This window comes from Arachis ipaensis, chromosome B10 (assembly GCF_059453495.1).
Source record: "Arachis ipaensis isolate K30076 ecotype BB chromosome B10, ASM5945349v1, whole genome shotgun sequence".
Taxonomy (NCBI): Eukaryota; Viridiplantae; Streptophyta; class Magnoliopsida; order Fabales; family Fabaceae; genus Arachis; species Arachis ipaensis.
In genome coordinates this window covers 14,363,604-14,383,092 of record NC_142435.1, presented here as the reverse complement: position 1 = coordinate 14,383,092, position 19,489 = coordinate 14,363,604, and the positions used below count along the sequence as shown (strand labels likewise).

The 19,489-nt window shown below is 34.3% G+C and overlaps 3 protein-coding genes across 3 annotated transcripts; 1 reads left to right on the top strand and 2 right to left on the bottom strand.

The window, feature by feature from the left end:
• Nucleotides 1-4,626: 4,626 nt before the first annotated feature.
• Nucleotides 4,627-5,821, top strand: LOC148579209 (uncharacterized). Its single transcript, XM_088489196.1, has 2 exons — nt 4,627-5,125; nt 5,205-5,821. The coding sequence occupies exons 1-2, from the start codon at nt 4,627-4,629 to the stop codon at nt 5,819-5,821; spliced, it is 1,116 nt and encodes a 371-aa protein (XP_088345322.1).
• Nucleotides 5,822-5,898: 77 nt separating this feature from the next.
• Nucleotides 5,899-6,732, bottom strand: LOC107620172 (serine/threonine-protein phosphatase 7 long form homolog). The gene is made up of 2 exons (XM_016322378.2): nt 6,119-6,732; nt 5,899-5,998 (listed from the first exon to the last, which is right to left on the bottom strand). Exons 1-2 carry the CDS (start codon nt 6,730-6,732, stop codon nt 5,899-5,901), a joined length of 714 nt encoding a protein of 237 aa, XP_016177864.2.
• Nucleotides 6,733-8,431: 1,699 nt separating this feature from the next.
• Nucleotides 8,432-18,993, bottom strand: URE (urease). Its single transcript, XM_016325214.3, has 19 exons — nt 18,806-18,993; nt 18,522-18,693; nt 17,836-17,909; nt 17,615-17,660; nt 16,677-16,782; nt 15,910-16,055; nt 15,001-15,111; nt 14,744-14,907; nt 14,265-14,646; nt 14,078-14,186; nt 13,706-13,845; nt 13,434-13,571; nt 13,269-13,360; nt 12,807-12,936; nt 12,553-12,711; nt 12,083-12,256; nt 11,612-11,746; nt 11,227-11,298; nt 8,432-8,870 (listed from the first exon to the last, which is right to left on the bottom strand). The coding sequence occupies exons 2-19, from the start codon at nt 18,645-18,647 to the stop codon at nt 8,649-8,651; spliced, it is 2,526 nt and encodes an 841-aa protein (XP_016180700.1). The 5' UTR covers nt 18,648-18,693; nt 18,806-18,993; the 3' UTR covers nt 8,432-8,648.
• Nucleotides 18,994-19,489: the final 496 nt, after the last annotated feature.

Below are 19,489 nucleotides of genomic sequence, written 5' to 3'. Positions count from 1 at the left end.
AATTAAAATAAATATAAAGATTAAGAGGTAGATTTAGAATTTAAAATATAAAATAGAAGTGAAGGAGAGCAAACTTTAGGTGTAAATATGACGGCGTGAGTGACATGACGAAAGAAGAGTTGGGATGGGGGAAGAAAATCTAGATGACAATATCAATATAAAAAATGAAAATTAAAAAAAATTGACTTTTTAGCTAACGTATTTTCTACTTATCTTTTTCTATTTATTTCATCATAATAATTTTTTTATGTTGAAATAGCAGAATCTTAGATTATATTATTTTCAGATTGCATGATACATGATACACCTAGTTTTTCATTTTTATTTCTGTACTGTAATTTAAGTTCAAATGAATCATCCCCAAGGGATGGAAAAGCTGATGAAGGAAGAAAATTACATCATCAATCATGTTGAAGGCAGTGCGGCATCAAAAATGATACATCCTAAGATCAAAACTTTATTACCCAAGATGTTCATACAAACAAGAATAAACAAAATGTGAAAAATTTAAGATCAAAAGAGGAAGTAGTTTCTACTTTCTAGAAAGCAGAGTGGTCGTGATCGGAGAGCAGGCTAGAACCTCTCCGTCTGCTGTAACGGTGTATGATTCTGGATCGACAATAATCTTTGGGAGAGAGTCATTGAGTTTTATATCAAGTTTGATGAGCCTGCTCACATTTTCAATGGCTTCCACTCTCTTTTGAAGTCTATACAAGTCTTTTAATATCACCTGACAGCAGATCTTGCAAGTCTCATAATAGAAAATACAATTTTAGATAAGACCTATGTTGAACTAGGTCGGAAGGGTAGTTTTGGTTAATTTATGATTAATTTTATAAGTCTAGTTATGAAAGAATGCAGTAAAATAAAATGTACTAAAAAATTACATATCTTATAACTTTCGGCTCTAATACTTGTAATCCGAGACAAATACATGTATAGATTGCAAAAATATAAATTTGAGGATCAACGGTTCAACCAAATTAAAAGGATAGTGCTTAAGGATGAAAATAGGTCAGGTGGTCTATTAGGGATCTGCAAACTGATATGGTCTGACCTGTTATAAAATAATTTTAAATTCAAGTTAATTTAAAAACTTAATTCTATTAATAGATCAAATTTAAACTCAAAAAATAGTCTAATAAGTCTGTCAGGTCTGTTTGAGTCTATTAAAATATAAAAAAATATAAAAATATTATTTATAATTAAAATAGTTATTAAAAATTTTAAATTTATTATATTTTATTATAAATATTTTTTTATATTTTAAATATTTTAAAAATTTTGATATTATTCTAAAGATTAAATTTAGTATATTACATATAAATATTTTAAAAAAAATATTTTTTTAAATATTTTTATTTTTTATTTTGATAAAAAAATTATATATATCAACTTTTTTATTAGGTTTTAGATTAGACTAAGTTCAATAACAATGTTTAGTACTTAAAATAAAGTTTATAACAAATTACAGGTTAAATTCAAACCAATTAAATAGATTACAAACTTGATTTATTAAAAGTGAAGTCTAACTTGTCCTGAGCTATTTTCACCCTTATTAGTGCCGATTTATTATGATTGATTTCATAAAGTCTAGCCGTGGAAGATTGCATGAAAAAGAAATTTATTGACAAGCTACCTTTTTTTTTTTGGTAGGGACAAGCTACAAATTAAAAGTGCATTCTCTAATTTCTTTATCACTATATATGTGTCGATAATACAGGTTACAATCAGTTTAATTCATTTGACCTCATTGGTTAAAAAGAGTGTTTGTCTCATTAATATTTTTTCACTAAGTAATTGTACTTAACTGGAATTTTCAATTTTTTAATATATATATATATATATTACTTTATTTTCTTAATCTAAGTCAAGAATTAAATTTTTAATACATACAACAGTTTCCATTTATTTCAAATATTTTTTAATCATGACATATAATTTTTGTTTTTATCAATAACTTTTTAGAATAAATAATTAGGAGTCCTAACTTATTTTTTAAATTATTTTTCTAACTTTTAAATAAAAAAAATTTTCAATATTTTTTTCTAGTATTATGTCCACAAACACATTTCGGCTCATTTTTTTTTATATGGAACAAAATTTGGTGTTCTTCAATGTAATGGACGCATGGACAATTTTTTTTCTGCTATGGTGTTAGGTGTAAAACGTTAAAGGGATGGCAAAACTCCCCGAGACGCGGGGATCCCTGCATGGATTGCCCCGAATGGGGATCCAATTGTGGAGAATTTTTTCTGTGGGGATGGGGATGAGGGACAAAATTCCCCCGAAGCAGGCGCGAGGACCTGAGCGGGGATCCCCGCCCCGTCCCCGCTATTCATCGAAATTTATGAATTTCCTGAATTATTCTTAATATTTTATTTCTCATATATGTTTTTTAGTCATTTCTCACACACACATATATATAGAAACCCAAAACTCCTAATTTTTATTTGTATAACCTTCTTCAATTCAGAGATCCCTAACGTTGTCCATACTCCATCCAACCTCTCTGCAGCCACCCCATCGCCACCCTTTTCACCGCATCGTCACACCTCACCGTGTCATCACCCTTATCGTGTCGTAATTTCTATTTGTGGCGTTCCTTTTCGTAACTCTGCCGTCGTGTCTATTCTCCTCTCTGTTGCCGCGTCTCCCACCTCGTCCACTGCTTTGTCCTTTGGCTCGTTGTTGCGTCCCCCCATTGCGTCATTTCGAAAGAAGTCACCATCGTGTCATTTAGACTTTTGTATAAAATCTTGCAATTTTTGTATAAGATAGATACTTGTAACTCTATTCATATGGAAATTAATAATTAGTTAGAACTATTATGTAGATGGGGAATGGGGTCCCCGCGGGGAATGGAGCCCCGTGGGGAATGGGGACGGTGATGGGGAGCAAATCTGAGGGCGGGGATGGGGAGCAGGGAGGCATCCCCCGCTCCCGTCCTGCCCCGTTGACATCCCTACCTGCGTTTTACTTTTGGCCTGTTTTTTTTTTTTTTTCAGGAAAGGGAACAAATGTGGGCTGCGTTTTGCTTTCTGAAGGCTTTTCAAAATTTTTTTTATTTGTTTCAACCCAAACGCGGCCTGCGTTTTGTGATGGGTTAAAATTTTTTTTCGTAATAACAAAACGCAGATTGCGTTTTGTGCTAAGTGTCAGCTTTTTTTTGGGGGGAAAGGTAAAACACAGGCTGCGTTTTTCGCATTGTCAGATTATTTTTTTGAAAAATAAAAAACGCAGGTTGCGTTTGTTGAGAAAAAAATATTTTAATGAAGAGGCCTGCCTATAAATATGAAGCACTCCTCACCCAAATGGCCTCACTCCCATTCTACTAATCATACTCTTCTTTCGAATACATATGTTGTAGTTTTTAGTTTTTTTTTGCAGTTAGGTGTGTCAAAAAAATTGGAGTAGGTGAGGTTGAAGTTATGGAAAATATTGCAAATTTGCGAGTATATTATAACGGTGAAGTTATACCAAACACACATGAAGGAGTGACTTTTGTTTGTGAATGTCCGTTGTCATTTGCTATTCCATGTACCATGAGTTTTGTCGAGTTGCAAAATGGGCTTTGTAATAACATTCAAAGCCACATTTTGAAAAGGGTGAGCAACCTTTTATACAGAAGTCCTGTGCAAGTATTTGGTGGGCTAATACAGTTTCAATTAATGCCCATCACTGACGATGCCAGTATATAGCAGATGTTTTGTATTTATCAACAAATCCGATTTCACGTGCCGATGATAGAATTGTACGTTGAGTTTGAACAGCAGTCAGGGTCGGACGCGGTCGACGAGGAGGTCAATGTTGATGAGCTCGGGGATATAGATTGGGAAGAAGATAATAATGACAGTGAAGAGGAGTTCGAAGCTAACTATGAAGTCGATAACGAAAACGATGACAGAGACTTGGCAGACAATCCGGAGGTGCAAAATGAAGCGAATGCAATTGTAAGCCAGCACCCGTTTGGTGTTCCGTCTTTTATGCGGACTCTAGATCTTAAAGCCATGCATGACCCGGTGAGTATCCAAATACGGGTATGTTATGATTATTAACTAAATTTTCCTACAGTGTTTATTTTATTTGCCTTGTCTGACTGATGGTGGTGCGCATGTCGTAGGTGAAGGCAACGCTGCGGCGACGGAAGATGGCGAGTTTAGTGTTGGAATGGAATTAGGTTCGAGAGAGTCGGTGATATCTACAATCAAAAGCTACACTATCTCTAGAGGAGTTGATTACACTGTGTACGAGTCTGAGGCGCAGACATTCTATGCGAAATACAAGGGGTATGGTGCAGGGTGCAATTGGCTTATCTGGGCTAGCTTGATTCGAAAGAAAGCTTGTTGGGAGATCAGGAGATAGAATGGCAAGCACACGTGCACTGTGGGAACGATATCACAAGATCATGCCAAGTTGGACTCGGACACAATTGCAGATGCCATTAGGCTGTTGGTCGAATCAGACCCCTCGATAAAGGTGAAGTCTGTAATTGCAGAAGTTCAATTCCGATTCAACTACACTGTCAGTTACTGCAAGACTTGGTTGGCAAAGCAAAAAGCTGTTGCCAAGGTCTTCGGTGATTGGGAAGTTTCTTACCAGACTCTGCCAGAATGGTTGAAAGCAATGACGGTTAAAATGCCAAGGTCTCGTGTTCAAATCAAAACGCTCCCCGTTTACCGTGAGACTCAGGAGGTTCAAAGTGTAAGAGTTCTGCACCGCGTTTTTTGGAGCTTCTATCCATGTATTATAGCATTTAGACACTACAAGCCACTGGCGAAAGTTGATGGCACGCACCTGTACGGAAAATATAAAGGTGCACTTCTGGTAGCGGTTGCACAAGATGGGAATCAAAACATTGTGCCTATTGCATTTGCCATAGTCGAGGGCGAGACGGCAGACGCATGGGAGTTTTTTCTAACGAATTTGCGGAGATATGTTGTTACCATTGATGGTGTGGGTATTATTTCTGACCGCCATACCTCCATCGACGCTGCAATAGCTCGCAGTAACGGTGCATGGTCACCACCAAGGGCGTGGCACATGTACTGCATCAGGCACATCGGCTCCAACTTCTTAAGGAGGTTCAAGGCTCCATATTTGCATAAACTCGTGGTTAACACAGGTATTTCAACTCCCTGTTATGGTTCTATTCATAGTAAATTTGTGGCATCTGCTTATGACTAAATGGTTTTTCTCAACAGGCTATTCTAAGACGGAGCAGGAGTACAACAAAAACTACGAAAGGCTTAAAGAGCGGGGTGAGGCATATACTCAATGGTGCGATGAGATCAGTGTTGAGAGATGGGTGTTGGCATTCGATGGTGGTCATCGTTGGGGACATATGACGACAAACTTAGTAGAGTGCATAAATTCTGTCCTGAAGGGTGCACGCAACCTTCCTGTGACTGCCCTGGTCCGGTCAACTTTCTATCGGCTGAATGAGTTGTTCACTCGGAAGAGTACCGAGGCTCATGAGCGTCTCCGCAACAAATTAACGTATTCAGAGTTCGCAATGAAGAGAGTTGAAGAAAGCTTCCGACGTGCAGGAAACGTTGTGGTCAACCGGTTCGACAGGCGCAACGAGATGTTTGAGGTTCGCGAAATGCAAAATGGTACCATTTACACTGTCAACCTTGCGCAACGACACTGCGACTGTGGCCATTTTCAGGTCGAGCGACTTCCATGTCGCCATGTGCTTGCATGTTGCGCCAACCAGCGTCTCGATTGGCAAGTGTACGTGCACGATGTGTACAAGATGTCTGAAATTTGCAAGGTGTACAGAGGCGAGTTTGTTCCGATGGGTGACCCATCTACATGAGATAGATACGAAGGAGCGAAGGTGATCGCCAACTGGACATTGAGGCGCGCGACGAAAGGAAGACCGAAGTCCACCCGCTACTTGAATGAGATGGATTCGCGTGAGATGCGTGGTCCTCGCCTAAAATGCGCAGTAGGCCGCCGTATATATCTCGTATGTCGGCGCCAATGACTCCACCTAACGAAAACAGAATAACAATATTAATAAGAAGAACAAATTAATAATAATAATAATAATAATAATAATAATAATAATAATAATAATAATAACAATAACAATAACGATAAAAGCCAATACCGTCGCGCTAGTGGAATACCAATATCGCCGAGTTGATCGCGGGGTATAGGTGCCAGGAACGGCATACGCTCCCACGCCCAAACAAAAAGCAGTATCAGTGAGCCATTCATTTCCTTGTAGTTGTATCGTGAGGCACGACACAACGATCTGTATAGGTGTGCCAGACTGGCTGCTCCCCAACTATACCCTGAAATCCGATGAAAATTCCGAAGTAGCGGTAGAAACTTCGAGTTCAGTGAAACGGTCGACTTATCCGAAAACACAATTGTTCCGAGCACGCAGAAAATGTGCGCCCGAACGTACCGCTCGAGAGACTCCTGAGTATCACACGGCTCGGTGTCTCTGCACCGCCGGACCCAAGTAATATTAACCTTCCCGAACACGTGATCGTCCGAACCGGGCTCCCGACCAAAACACGCAATGCAGTTCTCTACCAAAAACTGGTGGTTGCTATTTGATCTACCTATAACGGCCTCCCCATTAATCGGGAGACCAAGAATATAGCTCACATTTTCCAGCGTCACCGTCACTTCACCGACCGGAAGATGAAATGTGTGAGTCTCCGGCCTCCATCGTTCCACCAAAGCACTCAGTAGTGGAGAATGACCTCTCATTTCGCCTACTCGCGAAACGTGTTGAAACCCAGTCAATGCCAATGTCGCTGCAGCTACCTCGTTAAAGGTATCTGGCGGATCTAATTTTCTGGGCAATAAATTTCTAATAGCCTGCAAAAAGAAAAATGGTAATTATTAAATTCTAAATAATATCGGTTAATAATTTGTTCAAAAAAAAATTAGCAACAACAACTAAACATTATTATTATTATTATTATTATTATTATTATTATTATTATTATTATTATTATTATTATTATTATCTTAAAACATAATAATAAATTATTAAAAATTAATAAATATTTGTCTATTATTTATTAAACAGTATTATTAATTATTAAAAACTAATAATAACTTATTCTCACTATCATAACCAGTATTATAAAATAATCATAATAACACTCTAATTATAATAATTACTCAAATATAACAATAATAACAATAATAATAACCATTTATTATATTATCTATAACCTAAACAGTTTGTTATTAACATACAGTATTAATTATTATTACAAAATTTTACTAAAGTATTAAACATAATAATTTTTTTTAATTAAACATTATTAAAAAAACCGTTTACTGTTAACAGTATGATTATTATTATTATTATCATAAAAAATAATAATAAATCACTAAAAAATAATAATAAATTATTACACATTATTGTTATTAAAAATTATTAATAAATTATTCTCATTAACATACCCACTATTATTATAATAATAATAATAATAATAATAATAATAATAATAACAATAATAACGTCACTAATAATATAGAGATTAATTTGCCTATTAATAACAATAATAATATAATAACAGTATTAAAAAAATTAAACCGTAATGAGAAATAAATAACCCCAATACCACTAATTACAACACAAATAAATAAAATTTGAATAAATTTATATATTTATTGTTAAATATTAAAAAAAATTACTTACAAATTGAGGATGATCTAAATACTCAATAATATAATCTTCCGGTTTTGTATTGTATAGTCACGCACCATTTTTTTTTCCTATCCCGTGCAGTTGTTGTTCTTCAACAAGCTCCTTCACACTTTCTGATTTCAACGCCTGCAAAACATTACCTGCGTTTTATAGGTTTCTGATCAACGCAGTTCCACATTTGTAGACAACACACCATGCATCCATATACAGGTTTTTTACCAATCTTTTATCCATAACCAAATTAATTTCTGACACATTTCACACTATCACTATATATATATATAACACAAAATCACCTCACATTCTTAACTACTTGCTATTGGAATTACATGAAATAGTTTTTTAAAAGTTACATGCTAAAAAATATCAAAAATATTTTATAACAAAAAATAATTGATTAAAAAACAAAAATTTACTTTATTTAATATTTATTAAAATATTTTTTTTATCTCCCTAACTTACTGAAAAAACATTTACAAACTTCGAGGCATTTAATTACAATTTTCATCAACAACTTACAACTTATAAACTTCTGCGGGGAGGGCCATGCTATTTTTTCCGCGAGTACACACGCCATGCAAATGTAAGAGAGAGAGGCATCCAGCATCCAACAAAACAATATGTATTTTTTTTTTTCAAATTAACATTTTAGTTAACGTATTTTGCGCACCTTTTTCTATGTATTCTTGTAGTAGTTGTAAAATAGTTCTTGATGTTGAAATAGCAGAACCCGATATTATATTATTTCGAAATTGCATGATGCATCTAATGCATCATTTTTCATTTCTGTACTGTAATTTAAGTTCAAATGAATCATACCGAAGGGATTGTGAAAGAAAAAAAGTGCATCATCAATCATGTTGAAGGCAGTGCAGCTTGACGAATGATACATCCCAAGACCAAAAGTTTATTACACAAGAGGTTCATACAAACCGGAATAAACAAAATGTGAAATTTGAGATCAAAAGAGGAAGTAATTCCTAGAAAGGGGAATGGTCGTGGCCGGAGAGCAGGTTAGAACCTCTCCGTCCGCTGTAACGGTGTATGATTCTGGGTCGACAGTGATCTCCGGGAGAGAGTCATTGAGTTTCATGTCAAGTTTGGTGAGCCTCCTCACATTCTCAACGGCTTCCACTCTCTTGTGAAGTCCATACAAGTCTTTTACTTTGTTCCGTGAAGCAGCCTGCTTGCAAACATACCAACAAATCGACATTGTGGCGTCAATGTCTGCCTTTGGAGAGGAAAAAAAAACGTGGATGTCCAGGGTGTTTGTGTGTTCTCAACTGGATAAATACTTCTATGTTTCTAGAGTATATTTAAAGCTTGCTCACAATTAAACTACTAAAAAATTCAAATATGTGTTATTTTTTTAAAAACATAAAAAAAAACTTTATTTAAAAATTAGGAGAATAATTAGAAAGATAAGTTAGGACTCTCACTCATTTTACAAATGAAAATAAGCGCTTGTAGATATATATGTGCTTTGGGAACATACAATTTTTGTACAAAAATGCTATTTGTACAGCAAAATCAGCCACTAAAATTAACCACCAATATATTTATACATAAATATATGTGTGATTTAATTTATTTTTAATATATATTTATATTCTAACATGTATTTTATACTAATGACTGATTTTGGTGTTCACGTAGCATAAATGTTCTTTGTGCATGCGTCTATCTAAGAAAGGGAATTAGGGAAATAACTCTTCTCATTTTGAAATTTACATGACTGTCTTGCGTGTGTCTTCATCCATTAATTTCTCTTATGTGTAACATATGGGTAATATAGTTTAAATTATGGCTTAATTATTCAGTCGATCTTTATAATTTTACCAAATTTTGGATTAAGACCTTACAGTTTAAAAATTTGTATCTGAGTCTCTATATTAGATACAAATTTTCAACTAGGTCCTAAATTACTATTTTTTATTAAAAATTGCGAAATATTCTCCGAATAGTCGCTTTTGTGTTTGTTTACGATGAATAGTAGAATATTCCAAAAAACAAATACTCTTAAGATTATTGTGTTAGTTTAGTAAGAACGAGAATAATTTTTTTATTTTTTATTTATCTTACTTGAATCAAATTAGTCTCTCGAATAAAATTAGAGATCTTGCCATTATACACATGCTGATGTGGCAGAAAATTTTCCGCATAGAAGTCTGTGCTAAATGAAAAATGCTCAATCTAGTCCTTGTGTGTAACAAGATTGAGTCATTTTGGCATTTGTACTTTTAACTTTTAAGTGAACCAAATTAGTTTGTAAGGCTGCGTTTGTTTATAGGTACAGGACATTGAGATAGGAATACAAAAACACAAAATCATATTTGAGAGATGAAACATGGATAGAAATATTGTATCTAGAGACACTGAATTAGTATATTTTGTATCCATCCTAACAGGAAGGACACAGAGACACTAACAAGGGATACAACTTATTTTTTATTTTTTCTTTCATATTCTTGTTAATTTTTCATAATTATATTTTTTTCTCAAATTTTGAATGAAAAAAAATGAGAATAAATTAGACTTTCATAATTTTTTCTAGTTTATTACTAAACAAAATACAAGAACACTAAAATTTGTGTCTCTATCCTTTGTGTCTTATTTTCAGTGTCTTGTCTTATTGTGTTTTCAGAATCAACCGCAGTCTAAGTTACCGAGGGAGTCAAATTCGTCCTCTCTTCCTCTTGAAAGCTAGCAGCTGTTGTGTTGATTGTAAGTTTCGGGTTATTTTTTATGTCAAGTAGCCTTTTATAGATGAGATTTATGTTACCGCATTGCCAATTTCTGATATATTAATATGAATATCAAGCTGTAAATGATTAAAATTTACAAACACACAGAATTCATAATCTAATATGATGACCTTTTGGAAACTATGTCCAGGTGATTATAAAAGTTATGGTCTTTTTTGTGTAAAATTGTACTCGTTTATAGTTTGCCTTGTATTCATATTTAATAAATCATAAACTGGAACTGTGCTAACATAAATCATATATCGAAGGTGTCATTACTTAATTTGGAATAAAGATATTTTTCCATAAAAACCTACTTGAAATTAACATTTTGTGCGCACAAAATAACCTAAAACTTGCAATCAACACAACAATTGCTAGCTTCCGAGAAGAGAGGACCAATTGATTCCAATGGTAACATACAAGGACTAATTTGGTTCAATTAAAAGTATATGACCAAAATGATTCAGTGTTACATACAGGGACTAAATTAGCATTTTTTGTTTAGCGCAGACTCCTCCATGTCACTAAACATGCCACGTCAGTACGTGTTAAGGGTGTGATAACGAATTCTAGTCTGATTTGCTTCACGTTAGTAATCTATGGGGACTAATTTAATCCAATTAAAAGTAAAGGACCAAAATGACTAATCTTATAGGAACTAAATTGGGCATTACCCCAGAGACTAATAGAGTAATTAAATTAATCGTGAAAATTATGCGTCACAAAATCATTTAAAATTTAATGAGGGATCCATTCTCTTGCAAAAGATAGAGAAAAAGAGGGGTTGCATACCTTGCTCACGAAAGCAATAGAGTGTGCACTGCTAGCCTTGCCGAATGCTACGAACATAGGCCTCATTATGACCTACATAATTGCGTTTCATAGTTTAGTTTGAACTAGTTCCATGGAGAAAACAAACAAGTAACGAAGTGTAGACTAAGATCGTATTTGCGAGTTAGAGTTTTGGCGGGGAAGGGATAAAAGAAAAGGGTTTAAAGAGTAAAAAGAACTTCACTTTACAGTTCAAGCCCTTCAGTTTCCTTTCATCCCCTCCAAACCCCGAATTATTTCAATAAAATTCATGTCAGGCTAGTTAATGTGTAAGTTTTTAGCATTAACCAACTACAACCCTAAACAAAGCGGAACGCTCTTTAAAAAATAGACTTAAAAATTTTACCGGTTCGGGGGTTGGGATGCTCGCATTTGGGTCACCCATGTTAGCCCATGCAACCTCCCCACCTTTGATTACCATTTCTGGTTTTGCTCCAAAAAATGACGGCTTCCATAACACAAGATCAGCTAACTTCCCCACCTGCAAAACTGGATATGAATGTGGCACTTGGAATAATATATAAAAAATAAAAAAGGATCAGCATCAGCTTTAACCCCAACTTTTAATACCTCAATTAAGTTAAACTAAACACCAAAAAAAAAAAAAAAAACGCGGCAAACTACTTAGAGAAAGTTACAGTAAGAGCCACTAAATACTAGTGCTGTATAACTGGCACTACCCACTAAATACCTCAATCCTCAAACATGACATTTGCATTCATGTCTTTTCATGGGAAATGACACAAATTCTGCATGTATTTTGCCCTGGAAAATTCTTGGTTAGATTGATAAAGCACTAAACATTTAAACATCATACCTCAACTGAACCAATGTGTTGAGAGAAGCCATTTGCTATAGCTGGATTTATAGTGTACTTTGCAACATATCGTTTGATCCGACAGTTGTCATTGTCATTGTCCAAATCACCAGGTTTAAGTGGTCCTCTTTGCAACTTCATCTTACTGGCAGTTTGCCATGTTCTACTAATAACCTAAGGAAGAAACCAATCCAACATCACATTCCCTAGGATCAAAAAATTAATCTTGATTTTCATGAGTAATTTTTACTGGAGAAATTTGAGACATTCATAGTTAGTATTCCACACAATTTTTTAAATGAGATAATAGCATAGAGATATTTTAAGAAATTGAGAAAAATGCTACAAGAACACATCATTTCATATAAAGATTTAATTCGGCACTATCCAGCATTATATTTCTATTTTCCATGATGGAAGAGTCTAGAGTTATGTCTTAAATTGATGGACTAATTGAATAAAGGAAGGACCTCGCCAATTCGACCCATAGCCTGTGAATCAGAAGATATTATGCTAATTGCCCCCATATCATGCAAAATATCTTCAGCAGCAATTGTTTCGGCTCTGATCCTTGATTCGGCAAAAGCTACATCCTCTGGAATATTCTTATCAAGATGATGACATACCATCTGTACATCATTGAACTCTAAATTCAGAAGCAAATTGCACAAGCTACATTACTTCTTGGTAATTTTGCTTCAAACCAACATGTCAAGGTTCATACCAACATGTCAAGATGCTCATCTATGGTATTAGACGTATAGGGGCGTGTGGGGTTTGTTGATGAGGGCAAAACATTCTTCACACCACATACTTTGATGATATCAGGAGCATGGCCACCGCCTGCACCTTCACTGCCCAAGAAAACAACAGATAAAATTAAAGAATTGATCTATCAACCTGGGTAAACAAAGAATGAAAACCACACCCTCATCAACTTCTGTGGGCCAGAAAGAAGAGGTTCAGAGACAAACAGATAAATATATGTGAAGGCATAGGACAAGTATAGAACTAGTATTATATAATGGGAAAAGCAAAGGTTTAGACCAATCACCGATTTTGCAGTCAAATTATATATCATCTCCATTAATTCCTCTTTCTATAGCATATACATGTCTCTGCTTTTATACAAAATTATTTTGTTAGGAAAAAATAAAAAGAAAAGCAGTTCAAAGATAGTCTATACCTGTGATAAGTATGAATAGTTCTTCCTTTAAATGCATCAATTGTATGTTCCACAAATCCAGATTCATTCAACGTGTCAGTATGTATATTAACCTGGTATAACAAAAGTTAATAAATCAATCAAATATACAATAGTAAATAAGTGAATATAATAAGTGAGATGTGCCTGGATATCATATTGTTCCGCAATGGTTAAACAACTATCTATTGCAGCAGGTGTAGTTCCCCAATCCTCATGCAGCTTCAGTCCCATAGCTCCTGCCCTGATTATGTCATGTAGGTCCTCAGGCTTAGCACTGTTCCCCTGAAGCAACAAACAGAAGGTTTACTTTAATTGAATTTTGAAAGTAGAAAGAGATTCTATATTCTTCACAAAACAAGAAAATTTGTGCTTCAAAAAGAAGCACAATTTTATACATCAAACAAAAGAAAACACACTTTGCCTGTGAAACCAAAGTTTAGAGGCAGGTCATCCGTTGATTGCAGCATCATTTTCATCTGAATTGGAGCCGGCGTACAAGTAGTAGCACGTGTTCCATCAGCTGGTCCTGTTCCTCCTCCAACTAATGTAGTGATACCTATACACAAGGTAGAAAAAGGATCCCAATTAATAATTTGGTGAAAGAAAGAAAATTGCCAAACTAATAAGAAATCAGATAGAGACTAGAGTTTCAATACAAAATATGATAAAAATATTGAAGCACGGTGAAACAATCACAAGTATCTCCCAGCACACTAGGACATGTTAAATATTGGAAATACATGTAACCACGACTTTCAGTAGAGGTTATTTCCACTTATGAAACTCACCACTTGATATGGCTTCATATGCTAATTGAGGGCATATAAAATGCACATGACAATCTACGGCCCCAGCTGTTACAATCAAACCCTCTCCAGCAATAGCTTCAGTGTTAGCCTAAAAATAGAAGATGTGAGTTTAAATTGTATCATAGCAATTCAACTTGCTGTGTCCAATATCGTTAAGGGAAGTTACCCCAATGATCATATTATTTGGAAGTATTCCATTCATGATGTCTGGATTTCCTGTTTTTCCAATCAAGATGATTCGGCCATCTTTGATACCAATATCTGCCTTGATAATTCCAGTATAATCGATTATCATAGCATTTGTTATAACAGTATCCAAGCAGTGAGCAGATGGATGGCCGCATGACTGACCCATTCCATCTCTTATGACTTTCCCCCCTCCGAAAACACATTCATCACCATAGGCAGTAAAATCATTTTCAATTTCCGCAAACAAGTCGGTATCACCAAGACGGATTTTGTCACCAGTAGTAGGGCCATACTTGTTAGCATATTCCTCTAGAGGAATTTCTGTAGTAAGTGAATCATCTTCCCCAGTAATACCTTCCCTGGGAAATTCAAATTTGACATTTGAGAAATTTTCATTCACTCTTGACAAAGATGCAGGAAAAGTTATATAAACTGCATCAATAACAAATCATAAACCTTGCATTTTCCTCTTCCATATGCCCGAATTGTCGTGTCTTCACAGCCTCCATGGCTGCTACACAATTGGAAACAGTAACTGGCCCATCAGCAATGTTATTACCTCCTCTGATGACTTGGTTACCTCCAATGCTTACAAGTACAACACTTTTACATTCCCCGGGCTATCAAATGTACAAAAGAGTAAGAAATTCAAAGAAATATGCATTCCAATTACTATATCAAATTTGAAAACTGATCATGATTTAGAATTCCACCTCAAAGCGTGTTGCAGTCCCTGCAGCTATATTGAGGCGCATGCCATATGCTTTCTTTCTATCAAAGGTTAAGTAGGGATTTACTTCAATAAAATGGTAGTGACTGCCAACCTGAAATTTTTCAGAATGTTATAAAGTAGTTGATAATGAGATTTTAAGTTTTAGCTATTATTCTGATAGAATTGGATGTGTTTACAAGAGAGGAATACTATCTATGTAAATAATGAAAGTGAAACCCTAATCCTAGTTAAAATAAGGAAATGATCATGAAATAATAGTAGGTATCTCATCCACCAATCAGCCATCACTGTATTTTTGTATTTTATTTGTATTTTGATTATATTGTTTATAAAGTTTAATTATAAATGTAAATCTAGTTTGATTATATTGTTTATGCACTTTTTTTCATAAATGTGAATATAGAGTTATTCTATATTCCTAAATGGGTGGCTGATTTCTGATGTCCATGTAGCAATTATTCTTTTTCAGAAACTAAGCTCTTTAGGACGATATTTAGACAAGCTTCACTATTTACTGAAATATAAAATTAACAAGAAAAACTCAAAAGCCTCTACTTTTTGAAATAAGTATAGCCAAAAGATGGTACATTGCTGGATCAGAGGGATCAACAAGATGCACTTGCTCACAATACATATTGTCATACATCCCTCGATAATAGATCCAAAAATCATTTTACATAACTAGTACCGAGTAGCATTGATTGAAAACACTTAAGATATTCAATTTGTGCACAGTTTATATTGCTGCAATTAGAAGTGTTGGCACTAAGATAAATTATTGCATACTCCAAACATTTTTAACATGGCATGAATAAATTTCCCATTCTCAAGAAAAATAAACAAAGATGCATAAATTTATCAGACATGTTTGTCATTTGTAAGCAAACACCTGAATTGGCCTGTCTCCCTTGTTGACAACTTTGAGAAGTACAGCCTTCCTTCCAGGGTTAAGAACTAGGCTTCCACCTCTACATATTATTTCGCCTGGAATTCTATCATCTTCTTCATTATCGGGAAACTTGTCAAGTGAAGGTACTGTGAACACAGTTTCCATGCATCAATGAAAATGTTAATGTAAGTAAGGCTTCAATTTGTGCTTTGCAGTTTTGTAACTCAACTAAAAAAAAAGTTCTCCAATATCAAACTGCATTACAGGTGATTCAAAAATTGCAGTCTGAGCACTATAATGCTATTGCAAGATATTTTGGGTGCACAATAGAGAGACAGGAATATATATTGGCTTATCTATATAAGTTTTCTTGCCTTACAATATATAGTCACTATTTAAATTAAAAGCACACACTATTGGAGTTCTAGGCAAATCAATGATCTTTTCGGGGGAAAAAATGCTTCAAATTAGCTGATAACAATTTTGTCTCCCACTACATTTATATATAAACAAGACAACAGAATTCTCCTTTGCCTAAAAAATTAGAAATATTGATCTTAATCAACAACTAAAAATTATATAAGAATTTTAATCAGGGGTTAAGTACAAATAAAATTATAAAAGAAATAGTTTGTAAAACTCCTATCTTGTTAATCTGCAAAGACGGTACATGCAACATTTGATTAGAGAAAAAGATGCTTAGAAATGGAAGCATTAAGTAGATATATAATGAAACATCTATCTTTAAGATCATATACAAGGCATACCTGGAAGAAAAGAACCAAACAATGCTTTCTCAAGGTTTCCATTCTCGCAAGCAACTGGGTCATGAACAGTGATTAACTTAGTCCCATCACGAAAAGTGGCTTCAACCTACATTCAAATTTATGGAATAAGATGACACCAGGAGGATGAGGGAGACTAAAATGTACTAACACATTACAAAAGGATTGACCTACTTGTATAGTTTTATCCTTTTAGGTTTTAAGAGCCATATTAACGAGAATAGCGGGGGTCAAAATATATTAAGAATTTTGTTCGCAAATCTGATTTAAATCACATATACAAGGTAAATTCCGCCTAGTTACAATGCTTGGTTGTTATTGTTGTCATTGTTGTATTCTTGGCACTAGACATGAAGATTGCCAATCTTGAAGAATTGTGAAGAATTTAGGGTCACGGAAACACAGAAAGATAAAACACATATAACACTGAATACATTGTTGATGGATGACAGGATACAAAAATCAAATCCTAATACCTCTTAATTAAACTAATGAATAGATCAAATACTAGTAACCTAGTATTAGTAGTACAGGCCCAATTCCACTAACATCATTAATGATTTCTAAGATTTTCCTACTCAATTAGAAGATTAATTGAATTAATTGAGTCCACAATATACTTTGGATATGCTCTAGATTAGTTTACAGGCATTTTCAAATATTCTCCAACATCTCACAGTAACAAGTTAACCTTTTGAATTGACAACAAAAATAATTTTAAAAAGAGGAATGCCGGAGGACCAGCATAATTTATTGTTTTTAGCCAGCAGTTAGCCGGCAATGTTTAAAAGTGTGGCCTAAAAGTATGTTGTTGGATTGCTAGACTAAAGGAATTGGACTAATGGTTAAACATGCTGATAAAAACCAATAAATTCTGCTGGCCCTTAAGCTTTTCTCTTTTAAAAATATAGCCACATTACCTGAACAGCATCCAAGAGATGTGGAACAGAAGGAAGAACTTGTCTCCTGTTGAATAAAAGGTGTGAGGACAAAATTTTTAAAGACTAGAGAACTGGTTCATTCCTCTTCTGATACTACCGAACAATATCAATTCAAAGAGATGAAATCTCAAACTAGTAATAATAATTATGATTAGCAAGCATAGGCAATCATCACCAGATAACCTAAATTGACATAGTACCTTCCTAAGAGTTCTCTCCCAATGCACATTAGTTCTGCCACAGTCTTCTCACCATCGCGAACAAATTCCAGAATCTATGGAATATGAAAAACAAAAATTAAATTATATATTTCCCAAAATCACAGGTATCTTCAACATGAGACAATCATGTTGAACTTTAGAATCTTTTTCATGGTAAAGCTAGCTCTCTTAGTGGGGATTTACTCAATCCGCAGTAATTAAATTAAGGGTTTGTTCGTTTCAGCAATTTCTTACAGAAAAAAAGAAAACAACTTTCACGTCTTTGAATTTTATGTATAACTTGAGACCTTGTTTAAGGAAATTAAGGGTGCCTTTGTTTCAGTGTGCTTATTTATTTATTTATTTTTACTGAAAAAAGAAATCAACTTCAAGAATTTGATTATAATGTATAACCTAATAATAAAAAAGATTAAAGAAAGAAAAAGAGAAAGAAATCAAGTTGTAAAATTACTTTATGAAATCAGAAACCAACGCACCCTAAGTATGTACCACTTAAACCAACTCCATTTGGACAAATTAAATTAAACCATATCATATATAATATATCAACCTTCAAAGGGTTAAGATTTTGGCTTCTGTATGCAATTGACAGTGGAATCCTTAACAGATTACAAAACTTCTCATGCAAAAAAGATTTAAAAAAAAAAGCAGACAAGCAAAACTACCTGTGTTGCTATAAGAGCAATAGCTTCGGTATAATTGAGTCTTAAACCACGAGCAAGGCGTTTCTGTGCAAGGAATCCAGCATTGTGCAGTTCTAGCTTTTCTATCTCTCTTGGACTCAGTTTCATTTCTCTACGTGTTCGATAAAAGTCCTCAACGAAATACTACTAGTAACTGAGGAAATTCCAGTATTAGTAAATAAAAAAACACGAAAGCGAAAGTACTGGCTAGATTCACATTCTGATTCTGAAATAAAATAATGAAGAACGAGAGTGATTATTCTTACCAGAGAAAAAAGAAAGGTTGAATTGTTGTGGAAGAGCTTTGATAATGGAGCACTGGAAGTAACGCGTGATTGGTGAATCAAAGTCCAAGCTATGTAAATTGTAAACAATTCATTTCAAATTTCTCCTCTCTCACACAGACAGACACACTAACATGTCGTCTGTCGGATGCTCACGGAATTTAGCTTGAGATTGAAAATAAAATTTTAATCTTATTATATAATTGTTAGCTTTTTAGTATTTTTAAAAAGATTAATCTCTCCATACAAGTGTTTTGCGTTTACAAATTTTACAAGTCCGAAGAGAACGAAACTCCATAAACGCGCTGCTTATGTTACAGGCTTCTTTATCGAACTTTTAAATCAATCTAAATCAATTAACGCATGAATATATAACTTCCATTTTTCAAAAGATTCTGTTTCTTTTTTTGAGTTTTTTGCCAAATTTGTTCGATCTCCTTCGTGCGTTCTCTCTTTGCCTTCGATCTCCTTCTATTTTTTTCGATTTTCATGATTTCTGAAATCAAACTTTGAAATTGTTTTGAAGATAATGGAATTTCAGAAATACACCCAAAGGATTATAGAAATACACTCAAAGAATTACAGAAATACACCCAAACGGTTACAGAAATAAACCAAACGATTACAGAAATACACCCAATATCAAGAGGAGATAGTATATTTCTT

What these genes read in the sequence shown, in the direction of transcription:
- LOC148579209 (XM_088489196.1), top strand. Translation starts at nt 4,627, where the DNA reads ATGACGGTTAAAATGCCAAGGTCTCGTGTTCAAATCAAAACGCTCCCC. An exon ending in TAAACTCGTGGTTAACACAG is followed by an intron (nt 5,126 to 5,204) that starts GTATTTCAACTC and finishes TTTTCTCAACAG; the next exon opens with GCTATTCTAAGACGGAGCAG.
- LOC107620172 (XM_016322378.2), bottom strand. Translation starts at nt 6,732, where the DNA reads ATGAGAGGTCATTCTCCACTACTGAGTGCTTTGGTGGAACGATGGAGG. An exon ending in GGTATTCCACTAGCGCGACG is followed by an intron (nt 5,999 to 6,118) that starts GTATTGGCTTTT and finishes TGTTTTCGTTAG; the next exon opens with GTGGAGTCATTGGCGCCGAC.
- URE (XM_016325214.3), bottom strand. Translation starts at nt 18,647, where the DNA reads ATGAAACTGAGTCCAAGAGAGATAGAAAAGCTAGAACTGCACAATGCT. An exon ending in GGGAGAGAACTCTTAGGAAG is followed by an intron (nt 17,661 to 17,835) that starts GTACTATGTCAA and finishes TTTATTCAACAG; the next exon opens with GAGACAAGTTCTTCCTTCTG. An exon ending in ATGGAAGAGGAAAATGCAAG is followed by an intron (nt 14,647 to 14,743) that starts GTTTATGATTTG and finishes TGAATTTCCCAG; the next exon opens with GGAAGGTATTACTGGGGAAG.